General features: G+C 31.6%; 1 protein-coding gene across 1 annotated transcript; it reads right to left on the bottom strand.

The window, feature by feature from the left end:
- Positions 1 to 3059: 3059 nt before the first annotated feature.
- On the bottom strand, positions 3060 to 6534 carry LOC145070365 (Protein phosphatase 2C family protein). The gene is made up of 5 exons (XM_079017295.1): positions 6099 to 6534; positions 5760 to 5930; positions 4930 to 5100; positions 4649 to 4828; positions 3060 to 3535 (listed from the first exon to the last, which is right to left on the bottom strand). Exons 1-5 carry the CDS (start codon positions 6396 to 6398, stop codon positions 3194 to 3196), a joined length of 1164 nt encoding a protein of 387 aa, XP_078873421.1. The 5' UTR covers positions 6399 to 6534; the 3' UTR covers positions 3060 to 3193.
- Positions 6535 to 15327: the final 8793 nt, after the last annotated feature.

Below are 15327 nucleotides of genomic sequence, written 5' to 3'. Positions count from 1 at the left end.
ATTTCTGATAAATTGTGTCGTATTTATAATATGATATGTTTTCTAAACCAAACTAATTATTGAATTGAAACTAATCATTGTCCGCCGGAAAAAAAAACTAATTATTGAAACAAACTATTCGTTGGCTTATAATTTGGTTGCTATTTAAAGTATTATATATCATTGTACTATTGTGGATGAATCTGAATTAAATGAATTGAGTCATATATTTAATTATTGTTAAACCCTATATATATATATATATATATATATATATATATATATATATATATATATATATATATATATATCCATGTGGGTTGAGTACAAGAATCTTTAAGACTACATTGAATCGAGTTTTCAACAAACACACTATTTATTTGTTGTAGTAAATTATTTACCCAAATAATTAATCGTCTTTAGAAATTAATTCAGAAAAATTATTCGCACCTGTGACTTATATAGAAAATGCATAAACCTAAAAAAACCATAGTTACCAAAAAAACTAATAAAAATACATCAAAGTACTCTGAGATATCTGATCTTTCTTTTGACTTATATATATATATATATATATATATGTAAGATCTTACATATATATATATATATATATATATATATATATATATATATATATCTTACATACTTATAAAAATTGCATTTTCCCTTGATTGTCATGCCTTTGAAACCCCCCACAATAATTTGCTAAAACCTCATGCATTTGAAACCTCCAAATCTTTTCATCTTCTTAATAATTAATCTCACATAATCAATGGTAATTCATATGAGATAATAATTTGCTAAAATCTCATGCATATGTATGGTATTAGAACATGTTTGAGTTTTTGAGTTTTAGACTTTAGTAAATGGGTAATCCGTTTGATACGTTGGATTTGAAGTTATCTTATTCGAATTACCCAAAAACAAGAGATAACTTAATAATATATGCTCATGCATGTTCTATACAAGCCCCAATCAAAATACAATATATCATGATCATACAATTATGTGTGTCTTTTATTCCATTTTTGGCTTTATAACAAATGTTTGTTTACGTGGCGAAGAAAGAAAACTTGAAGATGAATATTTAGGTTGGATGTTAAGATTTGTTTTAAATATATAATATAGATATAAATACACAAATGTGTGTCAAATACAGCCCATCACAAATTTAATGTTATACACTACAATATAACTCAAAGTGGTTTTCCAAGTATAATGTTTATACTATAATATAATACTTAGAAGAATACCATATAGTAGACGAATCTCACATGTTGTGCAAAAATTTAGTTGCATAGATAATATATTAGAATTATATTTCATTTAAAATATGTTAGGGTCATTTGATTATTACATTGTTGTATTAGGCACTATAATCTCATATATTTTGAATGATTCTTACAAAAATAATGTCTGTAATTTGAATATAATGTAATATCTTATGATGTTTATTGAATGATATTATCTTCGATTGAGCACTTTTTAATTAAAATCAACTTTATTATAGCTAAAAATTTTGGCTCCGTTTTTTCTTTTCATTAGTTTTAGAATATGATTTTTTATATTAACTTAAAATATGTCACTATTTTAAAATAGATTGAGATCGAGATTTTTTATATTTACTTAAAATAAGACACCATTTTCTATTAAATAGTAAAACTAACAAAAGTCGTTAAATATGTATTTTTATAAGATTCAACATACATAGACGATCACAAATGAGAATCCATATCTAATCAATCATCAACTAATTACATTAGATACTAATGTGTACATAAAAATTACATTTAAAATTTTAAACTAATAGTAAAAAAATTTCATTATTTATTATGATAAAAAAATCTGTAAATCAAAAAATATACATGTTATTTAATCGTATACAAGTTTTATGTATGACTTATTCACAATACATTAAACCATATATAACCATATTAAACTACATAATTATCCCCAGCACAACGCGCGGACATTCGCCTAGTATATATATATATATATATATATATATATATATATATATATATATATATATATATAGGTGTCGACTTCAAAAAAGTTAGGAGGAAGAAAGGTTGGATTTAGCTCGTTGTTTATCAATTGTTATTTTTTTATGCATGAAGCAAATTTCTAAATAACACAAGGCGTAACTTTGTCGGCAATGTTAAACTTTACGTTTTTATGAGCTTTGGTGAATCACGTCGTTTGTAAGACATGATTTAAGGCTGCAATTTTGTATATAACTAATATTTTATATGTATTTTCTACTGTTATTTATTTTTATTTACATATATAATTTAAGACGACATTTTGTTAATGCTTGACAATAAATATAGAGCAACCATCTATTCTATGGTTATTTGCCCTGATAATTTGTTATCCCTATGTACAATTCTACTTTATGTGTTGAATTATTATTTGTTTATATTGTTATAAATAGATCCATGGTTTTTGGTTCGATCATAGAATTCTAATCTCTTAATGCTTATGATGATTATACACCAATCGCTAACATATGTTTCCTACAATACACCCTCTTATTATTACCAACCATTACGGCCTTTAAAAAATGTGCCAATATTTTTTTTTCTTGCTTTGGCGATGGTTGAAATGTGTTTGGGTTTGTATACATACATGTGCATTTATACTCTAATATTTGAACTTTGGAATAAATTAACATCTTTAGGTCATATATCCCTAATTCTCCAATAATACTCTTTTCACGACATTTAGCCTCAAAACTGTATATGTTTTGTAGTTTTCACGACTTTAATGTCAAAACCCTCTTAAATACATTTCAATCCCAAGTGTATCTTCAACTCCTTTGTTTACGAAGAACATCATATAGAATTATAGATCATATCATCAAATTGTTCTAGATTTTAGCCCAATGGCTCCAAAGTCGTTTTAGGTTGGATTTATTAGGCAACAATAATACCTTTTTCTTAACATGTACTTTCTCCTTGTATACCATCACTTTCTATTTTGTAAATAACATTGAGATTCACAATAAATGGTTGTTTTTTATACATTTGACAAACACAACAAGAAAATGCTATAATCTTGAGCACCGAAGAGCAAAATGGTGAAATCCTAACTTTTAATGCAAGAGATACAATTTATAATTATGCGGGTAGCGAATAGAGAGGAAAAAATGCCAAATCTAACTAACGCAAAGTACATCACTTAATGCACAATGTACATACTAGCTACATAATTAGTTGAAAGCTTTGAGGTCAAGTATCATAACTGTTATATCATCTAAACTACCTCTACTTACAGCAAGGTTCAAAAGCTCCTTGCAGGAATCTACAAGGCCACATGGCAATGGCATCATGCCGTTGACTTGGTCAACATGTGATATACGTCTAACCTTCAAACTGGGTTCCTCATTTTCGTTTTCATTTTCATTTTCATTTTCAGTTTCTTTCCATTTATTATTAATATTATTATTATTAATTCTCTGTTTTATTTGCTTCACTCGATAAACTTTCTTGGGTTTGGATGAAATATTCCTCATGCAACGTGTCACCATATCAACAGCTTCTTGGTTTCCTACCTGAAAACCCAATTTATTTTCAAAAGGTTCACTCAAGCACTTTAAATTACCTAATAATTACAATTTACACCCCTTCTTTTATATAATTTACATTTTTGGTTTTCAATTTTGGTTCTAGCAAACTCTCTTGTAATTTTTGTCTTTATTTGAGATACTGTAACTTTTTTTAAGGTGATATAAGTTATTTGTGGAGACAAAAATAATAACTTATTATTCATTTATGACATTTACTTATATTTATCAATATATAAAATAATATTATGTATTATTTTTAGTAAAATACGCCACCATAGATTTTCATTCATAGATATTAAGTATATCTTTTATAAACAAAAGTATATTGTTTTGTGATTTTATATAAAATAATGAACACAAATGTGTTCCTTTATAAAGAAAATCTTATTTTATTTTTTAGTTACTATAGTTTTTACTCAATTTCAATCTTAATTACTGTAAAATAATTTTTAATAGTGTAATTCTAATGATTTAATATTTAAAATATAAATTAAATAAATGGTAAATGCTGCAAAAACTCCTTTTACTCGAAAAGATAACAAATCTTAAACAACTTTAATGTAAATTCTTATGGAAAGTTAACAAATCTTTGATAACTTTTTATAGAAAGCTTACAAATCCAAGATTGCGTTCATGTTTTGCATTTGAAGGTAAAAGATTCTAATTCAGCTTTTTTGAAAATCTCAAATTGCTTTTCATAAAAGAAAAAGAAAAAACAAAAGACTTTCATTAATGGTGGCTTTTACTAATATTGCAGTCAATTATTCTAACATTTTTCCTTTAAATAAATAAATAAGTTAGGAGATATCTTTATACAAAATTACATAAATGGTCCTTGTGGTTGGCAAAGAATAACACAACAAGTCCTCATGAAGAATTTTGAACATGAGCAATCCCTGAGGTTTTGAAATCTTGCACTGGAGGTCCTCATGACTAACTCCGTTACAAAAGAGGCGTTAAGTGTTGATAAAATGACCATTTTGCCCTTATTTTTCTTTATAAGGGCTTTGTAGTGTTATTTTTTTGCCAACAACAATAACCATTTGTGTAATTTTGTCTAAAATTTATAAAATAATATAAGTAAAATGTGTTGTATACCTCATCCCAGAGTCCATCTGAAGCCAAGATTAGATACTCCAAATCATCTGTCAGGGGTAAAATCGTCGTTTCAGGTTCACCCAATACCCAATCTTTCAAATGAGCATCACCTATGCTCCTTGAAACTGCAAGTACACCATGAACCCTCCAAGTCCCACGATGAAGCTCCACATATCCACCCTAAATCAAAAATAGCAACATACTTTTAATTTTAATTTAACTCTCAATTACATTATCTTTTTTTTTATTTAATAAAAATACTAATTAATTTGATTGTGTACCTTATCTTGTATTCTTTTTCGTTCATCCTCATGTGATGCTCTATGATCTTTAGTTAAAGCTTCAGCCTTTCCTTTTCTTGAAAGAACAGCTCGACAATCACCTAAGTTTGAAACCACAAGCTCTTTTCCTTCAATAAAGGCTGTTACACAGCAAGAACCACTCTCTAATCCCTACATAAAAATGGGGAAAAAATGTTTATAGTTTTAAAATACAGTTTAGTATTGATATTTTTGTTAGGAATGTTATTCTTTTAAAGAGAAGGTCAATTATAGCGGGAAGGGGACTATGTCATTAGCATGATATGACTAAGTCTAGATCTTGAATAGTTGAATGAGTAAACATGTATGTAAGCAACTCTTAAGAAACTTGTTGAATAGTAGAATATGTAAGAATTAGTCAAATTGTTGTTAAGCAAATGTTTGACATTCTTGTCACGATAAACAATGCCATGTTTGTGCACGCCACTTTGTAGTAGAATTCTTGTGACACGTGGGCAAGAAAGCTATCGAAAGTCATGGACTAGAGTGATCTTTTGGAATTTTCACTAAAATGGTTAGTTTGTGAAGAAAGATAAGTTCGATGGTTGAAGAACACCATTGATGTAATGTGAACTGGAATAGAATTCACCATTCCACCTCGGAAAATGGAGACTTGTTAACTTTTGAAACGAGGATGTTTGATTTGAGAACAAGTAATCATCCTACGAGAGCAGTGTTTTTCAGGCATTTTGAAATATCTATGGTTTGTTCGCAACAAATTAGGGTACTACTGTTCATAACTCAAAACACGATTAATCCAAGGTTCATCAATATAAAATGAAAACACGAACCTGTTTCAGGAATTCATCATCTGTTTTCATGAATGCAGCTTTAATAACTTCTTCTGTTGTTGTATTCCCCGAGGATTTTTCTAACATCTCGAATATATTGGAGTGTAGGTTCTGCGCTACAAAATCCGCAGCCTTCCTGCCTCCATGTCCATCATAAACCCCGAAGAAACCCTAGTTTCACAACAACAAAAACAATTAATCGAACATCAAAAATCGATCTCGATTCTCTAACTACTCTTTTAGGTACATAAAAATCCCAGCAGCAAATCGATACACGAACTAATTTACATGAATACTTTCACCAACAAAAATCTAAAATCGTTAGGAATTTCGATGTACCTTGTCAGTGTTCGAAGAAGAAACAATCGTATGAGTATCTTCCATAAATAATTTCCTGCCTTTGACGGAGCAAACACCGACGCCGAATCCACTAGACGAAAACACGTCAGATCTGGATTCACAACTCTTCGGCCTGAATTTTTCAGCAGCGGATTCAATCACCTGAAGTACATTAGGGATCTCAATCATCGGCGGACGTTTTCGCTTTTTCAGAGAAGTCAAGACGGAAAAAGGCTCCAGCGACTTGACGTTGACATGTCCGTCGTTCATATTGCACAACCTTACAATGCTCGGAGGCATCGTTGATTTGCTCACTGGTGGTCGGAGGTAGAATCTCCGACGATAAACATGTTAACTCCGAGGGCGGGAGTGGGAGGTTAAAGCAGAGAAGAAGAGAAGGATGAGTTGTAACGGGCCTAACGGCTACTTCAAGGTGGATACCACCTACCCTCGTAAATACGACTTTAAGCTTTTGTTGTTTTATTTAAAATGAAATGACCATAAGGCCCCTTATATTTTATTAATTTATAATATTACATTTTTGACAATTTTGGTATCGTCTTTGTTTTTTGTTTTATAGTTTATATTCTAAATAGTATAAAATAAGACAAAAAATGGTATTTGCCAAACATATGGTTTACAAAAGGACATAAAAGACCTTGTGTAGTTGTCTTGATGACTTTCAAGGATTATTTTTGCTTATTTGATTTCACCGTTTTACGTGTAATACTTGTGAAAATGACAAACATTTAAATCAAGGTCCATAAAATAGTCAAATACATGTAAATTTTAAGTAATATATATATATATATATATATATATATATATATATATATATATATATATATATATTTGTTAAGTTAAATGGTTTAGTGGAATGTTAAAAATGATATTCATTCATCACATAATAATAGTCCCTGTTTTTTATTTTTTGGCTTCTCTCAAAATAATAATTTACTTCTTAAAATACATATCCATTTTACTAATATATCATTCATTATTAATTAACCTATCATGAAATTAAATGTAACAAAAGAATAAGACTGTCATTTTATTTAATAAAGTTACTGATAATTAATGTTTTTCTTAATCAATGTGTTTTTTTGTCTGTGAATAATAATTTTCGGACGGATAGAAAATCTTGTTTTTTTGCTATGTGAAACTGTAATGGCATAATTTATGATTTTTTTTTATTAGATTAAGTGCAACAAATGGGTAATAACTATTGTCTTATTTTTTATAATGACAAAATTATTTGAATATTTTATTTGTTTCTTATATATTTATAAAATAAAATCTAGTTCAAATTTTCAAAATTGGCTGGTGGTGCCCATCCTCTCTTTTACCCTAGGTGCATCAATGCTTTGAATAGTAGGATAAAGACTTTGTACTCTAGCCAATTATGACAAGAAAATGAAAGTAATGTTTATTGTTCAATTATGAAAATAGGGTCTTTGGTTGATGAATGGGAAATGTCAAAAGCGCAATATAAAGGATAAAATAAGGACAATTTTGTCATTTACCAAGTCCTTGTGGTACAGGGGAATTTAAGAGTGGAGCCGGTCAGAGGTGTAAGTATGGTCAAAGATCGGCCGAGCCGTTTGAATTTAAAAAAAGAAAGTCTAAACCATTGACCAGGTTTAAAAGTCTAAAGCTGCTTGTTTTGGAGTGAACTACTCATCTACCGCATAGGCAAATTATATAGAAAGTTGTTATTGTTTATGAATTTTTAGTTACATGGCAAACAATTATTTATCATGTTATTGATAATTTAATCATAATCATACTGTTAAAAAATAATTTGGACATATAAGGAATTAAGGATATAATAAAGAAAAAAGAAAATGTGATAATATAATCATAGGTAATTTATTGTTGGATAAAAATATGTATGATACAAACAGATTTTATTGTATTGTTTTTTTTTTTTTTTTGAAGGGTGAATGCATTAAAAATTAGCAAGAAGCCAGTGAAAATTCCAAATTACAAGCATTTAAAGGAGAAACATACAACTTAAACCAATATAAAAAAAATATAATTATAACGAAACTTAATTCATCACAAGTTGAATTTCATCCGTCGTTTTGAGTTAATACCTTAAAAACCATTATTTATACATATCCGTTTTGATTTAACCCTAATATTTTTATTTGTTACTTATTTGCCACCGTTAATGAGATGACGTTCCATTTATTACACCTTACCCGGTTAACAACCGGTAATCAAGTCCTTGCCGGTTGCATCTTTTCACTCGATTACTAATTCTTGGGAACGTGCATAGTAGCCACCACCTTTTCCCTCATGTTTAACTAACAAAGGGGTATCCCTTATCAGATACCATCATCGTCAAAAGAGGGTTTTGCAAGAGGGTTTCTGAAGGTTTTCAAGGGTTCGATGACAGAATCATCACAGAGAATGAAAAGTAAAGAATCAAAGGCGACAAAGAAGACAAAGTTGAGATACGTACGTGATGAAGAAGAGTCTGATGATGATCGTCTTGACTTAGGATTGTTGGATGTTGAACCAGATAACTTCAATCCTACATCTAACTTGTGTGACGACCCTTTTCTTAACATTTTATGTGATGATAAAATGTTAAAGAATAATCAGTTTGAAGGAGACGATGAAGCTGATGTTGAAGACATTCACCAGGAAGAGCTTGAGCATGAACACCTTGAAGATGAAAATGGCTTGGAAGTGGGTGTCGAGTTCAGGGTGCACGATCCTACCGTCAAGTGGAACCAAATGAAGCCTACAGTTGGTGAGTTATATGAGTCTCCTACTCAGTTGAGGTTTGCACTCACTAACTATGCTGTAGCTAATGGATACCAACTTTGGTTCATGAAAAGTGATAAAAGCAGGGTAATTGTTAGGTGTGGGAAAAAAAATGCAAAAAACCATGTCCTTTTAGGATCCATGCTTCGTGGAAGTATAATGAACGTACTTTTCAGATAAAATCTATGGTTGAAACACATCTTTGTGCAAGGAATTATAATTTTGGACATTTGGTTAGTTGTAATTGGTTAGCAAAACACTACATTAAGGACATAATTAGGAAGCCCAAAATGACACTGCCTGAGATGATGGAGGATGTCCTTACAAAATATTCAGTGAAAGTGTCAAAGGGGCAATGTCATAGAGCAAGGGTAAGGGCAAGGGAGATGATAGAAGGTAAACTGGAGGAACACTATGCTAAGGTATGGGATTATGCCAACGAAATCCTTAGATCTAACCCTGGAAGTACATGCAAAGTAGGAGTGTCGGTAAATCCAGATGGGGTGAATTATTTTAAACGTTTTTATGTATGTTTTAAGGCATTGAAAGATGGATGGAATACAGGGTGCAGACGTGTGATTGGCTTAGATGGATGTTTCCTAAAGGGACAAATCAAAGGGGAGATTTTGACTGCTATTGGAAGAGATGCTAACAACCACGTGTATCCAATTGCATGGGCTGTAGTAAATGTAGAGAACAAAGAAAATTGGACTTGGTTTTTACAGCTGTTGGTTGATGACTTGGGTGTTGAGGATGGAAGGGGTCTAGTTGTTATTTCAGATCAACACAAGGTAAACATAAATACTACAAATTTTTTTATGTATTCATTTATATTGTCTAACCCATATTAATGTTGAATTTACTTATTTCAGGGACTTCTAGAATCTGTGAAAGCTATCCTTCCACATGTTGAACACATGCAGTGTGCACGACACATTTATGCCAACTTCAGGAAGAGGCATACAGGTTTAGAGTTGAAGAACTTGTTCTGGGCTGCTGCAACTAGTTCACATGAAGGGGATTTTGTGTCTAACATGGAAAAAATTAAGAAAATCACTTCAAATGGATATGATTGGTTGATGTCTAACAATCCACAATCATGGTGTAGGGCATTTTTTGGACAAGGGTATGCATGTGAGGCAGTGGAAAATGGCGTTTCTGAGTCCTTTAACTCCATGATCATAAATATTAGGAAAAAACCACTTCTCACAATGTTAGAGGAAATCAGAATCTATGTCATGGCTAGGTTTTATTATTTGGCTGATAAAGCTTCTACTTGGAGAACTGAATCGTGTCCAGCTATCATAGAGAAAATGAAGGAGTTTGGAAAAGAGATGAGGTAAATTCTTACATAAACTTGTTACTACTTACCATTAAATTGTGTTGTATAGTTAACATGAAATTGTTATTTTTAATTTGTATTTATAGGAACTGGAAAGTTATAGCAACTGGGGGGTCTGTATTTGAGACAAGGTATGGGTATACAGCTTACAAAGTGGATTTGGAACAACACTATTGCACATGTAGACTATGGGAGATATCTGGAATACCATGTGTGCATGGTCAAGCAGCAATAAACTACACTCACATGAATCCAACTGATTTTCTAAGCATTTGGTTCCAAAAAGAGAAATTTGTGGCTGCATATACCACAAATATATCACCAGTGAATGGAAGCAACCTGTGGGCACCCACTGACTATATAAATCCATTACCTTCATTGACAAGGAGAATGCCTGGTAGGCCAAAAACCAAGAGAAGAAGGCATGTGTCTGAGGTCAATGATTCCAAGTTCCCAACTGTTAGAGCTAGAGTTTGTAGGACTGTTAGGTGTAGCAAATGTTTACAATTCGGACATAACTTGAAATCCTGTAAGAATGAGCGAGTGATGAAGGAGTATGTGCCACCGAGAAAACCAGGAAGGCCAAGGAGGGGTGGAAATGGTATAACAAACAAGGATGGAGAGGGAACTTCAAAACAAAAGGCAATTAAGCTTGTAGTGAAAAGAAAGAAGAAGACAAAGAAGGCTGGAGAAGGATCCTCAAACCAGGAAGGCCAAGGAGGGGTTGAAACTGCAAATGATGCAACTATGCAAGAAGAAAATGGAACTGTACAGGAAACTGCACCTAAAATTGTGAATGATGCAGATGCTATTTCTGATGAAATTGATGTATTGTTGTTGCAAAAATGTGGTTATGAACCTCATGAGATTGAACAGGCTATGGAAAGGGTAGATGCTAATGAGATTGAAGATCACTTGCTTGAAGATAACCGGCTTGAAGATAACTTGGAAATGGTATGTCAACCTTTACTTTAAATTTCTTATAGTTAATATGTGATTTACATAAGGTAATTAACTAGATCATGTCTTACAGGGTGTAGATGCTAATGAGATTGAAGATCACTTGGAAGCAGACTTAGAAGAGGATGTTAATGAGATTGAAGATAACTTGCTTGAAGAAAACTTGGAAATGATATGCCAACCTTTACTTTAAATTTCTTAAAAGTAATATGTGATTAACATAGGGTATTTAACTAGATCATGTCTTACAGGGTGTAGATGCTAATGAGATTGTGCCACCAGTGCAAGGAGAAATTGCTATACAAGGTTTAGATGCTAATGCTTGGGTTGGTCAAGATGATGGGAATATTGACTTCATTGAAGATACACAAGTTGTTGGGAGGCCTAGGAAAAGGAAGATTTCTGAGAGAATTGTGAAGATCAAGCTGAAGAAAGCAGTTTATGATAAGGATGGAAGGGGTTCTAGTATTAAGAAACCAGTTAATTTGGAGTAGGACTATTTAGGAGGGGGTATCATGGGCACTATGTATTTTGCTTGCCCTTTTTGTTAACATTTCATTAGCTTTTGGTAACAACCATCCATTTGTATATCAGCATCTAGTAGTATTCAATTAGGCCTTTTTGAACATTGGTAGTTAATGGCCATTAAAAGATTGTTGGGCAATTGGTTGTTTGGTTCTGATTGTAATACCCCCTTTTATGTTATTATGAATGCAAGTATTTGAAGTTAATGTCATTTCACTTTGCTTGTCATTTCACTTGCTTACAATCACATGTTAATTGTCATTCCAGTTAATGTCCTTTACTTCCTTACATAAGTTTTAGTACATTCAGTTATTACCAAGTTTTACCAAGTTCTACTACATTTCACTTGCTTACACAAGATTTAGTACATTACCATAACTACATTGTAATGAACCACTATAATGCAATTACCAAATCACAGGGACATAAATAAGATTGGATTACTATCAATACACTTCTCCATCAAACATTACCATAACTACATTAATCACCTGCCCTAACCAAAATAACAAACCTACAACAACCTTAACCCTACCAAATACAAAAAAATTACAACTGCCCTAACCAACTGGTTCTTAAAATACAATGCCAATTAACAAAATTACTCCAATAACCACCAACATCACCAACACAAACTTCAACAACTTGATCACCTGCAGAACACCACTGGCAACAATTTCGTTATAGGGCTCCCTTTCATTAGCATAAAACTCCATCTCTTCCGTGTCAAGCCACTTGAAATATTTACACCCTTTTTTGGTACCCTGCCAACAAAAGCTTCATTTACTAACTTTTGAAAGATAACAGAATGGGAAAACAAAATCCCTCAATTTTACCTTATAGTTAGGGCATGCCTTGAACTTTCTTCCTGGGTTTTTATCAGTTCTTGAAACTGAGTATTGCAGTTGATCACCACAATCACACTTGGTGCGATAAATCGGTTTGTTGATAGAAGATGTTGAAGACGAAGCCATGGAAAAGAAGAAGACGTGATGTGTGAGGAAGAACGCCTTTTGCAAGAGTGAAGGAGAGGTTTTGGGGAAAAAGTGGATTTTGGGTATGTAAAAGGTTAGGGTAACCTGTTAAACCGACGACACCGGCTACCATTGACTTTTCATAACCAGTCAACACAATTAATGGCAAATAAGTAACAAATAAAAATATTAGGGTTAAATCAAAACGGATATGTATAAATAATGGTTTTTAAGGTATTAACCCCGTCGTTTTTAAGGAAGAGCATCTATTTTTATTGAACACCAATAAGTTTTGAGCTTTTCCAAATACACCAAATAACAGAGTAAACCAAGGCTAAGGTGTTGTCTGTTTTTTCTGAGGCAAAATGTCTGCAGTCTGCGGACCACATCTGTACACCTCTGCAGTAGAAGAGGTAGACCAAACGTCTGCAGTCTGAAAAAAAAAGATTGTTTGTTTTTTTAACATCTGCATGCTAGTAAAATAAACTGAAATATAAATGAACTGATTTTTTTAAACTGCAAAGTGATTTTTTAATATTTTTATGACTTTGTTATAAATAATTAACAAATCTAGATCAACTTTTATTATTATTTTATAAAAAATAAAAATAAAAAGGATATGAATTAATGTATATATTTGATAAAAACCAACAACTTTGGTTGCAAAATTATAACTAAACATTATAATTAGTGATCAAAGAATTTGATACATAAATAGATGGAAATAAACTTCGATTTTTTCAATTAAATCCATTAAAAACGTACCATAAATATTTTTTCGAGAAATTGACGATACTGTATTAAATAATGTTTTACAAAATTTGACAAAAAAATATAAGAATATATTATGATTTTTTAATATTTATATAAACAACTTCAACGACTATTATTGTAATAAATCTTTATTTATAAATTTATCAAAAATATCATGTTTGTATCGTCGAACGTTTTTTTTTTTGAAGTTTTTAATTTTTTTTTTCAAATTGTTTATCATTAATAAAGTTAGAAAAAATATAAATTAAAAAAAAAAACTTGAAAAAAATAAAGATATATATGTTTTTTAGGGCAGAAGATGTCTAAAGATGTTATAAGACTCTGATCCACATCTGCGCCAAGAAGAGGGAGCACAGACATTTTTAGGTCTACAGTCTTTAAAAAAACAAACAGTCTGTGAAGGCTAATGTCTGCGCGTGGTTTGCGTGACGCAGATAGAAGAGGTCGCGCAGATTTGCAGACAAAAAACAAACACTACCTAAGGGACTGTTTTTTTTGGTGCAGATATGCGCAACTACTTTTATCTGCGCAGCGCAGATAACGCTCAGACATATGTCATCGCAGAGTGTTTGTTTTTTGGAAGCGCGCAGATCAAATACCGTCTGCACAAGGTCTTTTTGGCGCAGACATTGGCCACTGTCTTCAAATGTCTTCACACCTCATTTTAATCTAAAAAAAATAGGTCATTGTGCAGTTTATTTATTTGCTAAAAATACATTTTTAATGTTTATGACATGAAATTAAATTTGAAAATCATTTTATTTCAGCAACTGTAGACGTTAAAGACAAACAATCTTCTAATTGCACACTACAAACATTTGGTCAACCTCTTCTGCCGCAGATACTTGTAGATGTGGTCCGCAAACTGCAGACATTTTGATTTCAGAAAAACAAAAAACACCTAAGCGTAGTTTACGTCTCTTCTTCCCATGCATCGAATCACCTAAAGCATTTATGACCTCATATCTAATGACCACATGCAACAAAAGAAAACTAGTCCAAGAACCAAACCATCTTTAAATGCAACTAGAAAAATGGCAATTGAAAAAAAAAACGTGATCAACTTCTTCCTCCACCAAATTATAAAAAGGGATAGAGATGAAGATATAGTAATGCCCGAGAGATTTTATGCCATTAGAACTCGGTTTAAAAAGATACTCCAAACAAAACAATTTGTTTTCAAGGGCTCCCAATTAATCCATTTGAAGATCTTCAAATTAGTATTATTCAGCACTTTATTAGCCAAAAAACAACTGAAAGATTGTTCCTAAAATAAACCGATACCTCCCCTCTAGGGATGTCAAAAACTCTTGTGGGACCCCAATACCGTACGAGACTAAATTTTTTAAAAAACCGGGAACGTGGGCAGAATTAAACCCCGTTTATTTTCAGGACCGATGTCGGGAGTTGGTATTTCCGTCCCGTATTTCTGTGGGGCCTCGGTTGTACATTTATGTAAAAAATATGTATTTAATATAAAATACATATACAAAATAGATTTTCTAATTTTAGGTTTAGGTTAGGTTTTACTTTCCCGTTTCCAATTAATGGATATTGAAGATGTAGTGAATTGATCATATATTTTTGGACATGTAAGTATTTTATATTTGTAATGTTGGATTTGTCGTATTTTATATTTTTAAGATTGTTGGAATTGTCGATTTGTAATGTTGGATTCGTAATGTTAGATTTTTAATTTTTTAGTTTCTAAAACATTATATTTTAAGCTTTTGAAGTTATTAAAATAGTATTTTTTTAACCTAAAACAATGCAGTTTTTTAGCAAAAAAATTGAATTTTAAGCCTATAAACCAAGGGAACGGGAGCGGGGTCAGGGGCCAGTGACGGAGCTTGAAGTGTTGATTTGGGAGAGGGGGGGG

Source organism: Lactuca serriola, chromosome 8 (genome assembly GCF_051521515.1).
Source record: "Lactuca serriola cultivar US96UC23 chromosome 8, Lser_US96UC23_V15, whole genome shotgun sequence".
Lineage (NCBI taxonomy): Eukaryota > Viridiplantae > Streptophyta > Magnoliopsida > Asterales > Asteraceae > Lactuca > Lactuca serriola.
This window is presented reverse-complemented; position numbering and strand designations above follow the sequence as displayed.

Bases quoted from the DNA above. Each gene is read 5' to 3' on its own strand.
- LOC145070365 (XM_079017295.1), bottom strand. From the start codon at position 6,398: ATGCCTCCGAGCATTGTAAGGTTGTGCAATATGAACGACGGACATGTC. The intron at 5,101-5,759 runs GTTCGTGTTTTC...ATTTTTATGTAG, and splicing joins ATGATGAATTCCTGAAACAG to GGATTAGAGAGTGGTTCTTG. The intron at 3,536-4,648 runs GTATACAACACA...TTGGGTTTTCAG, and splicing joins CAGATGGACTCTGGGATGAG to GTAGGAAACCAAGAAGCTGT.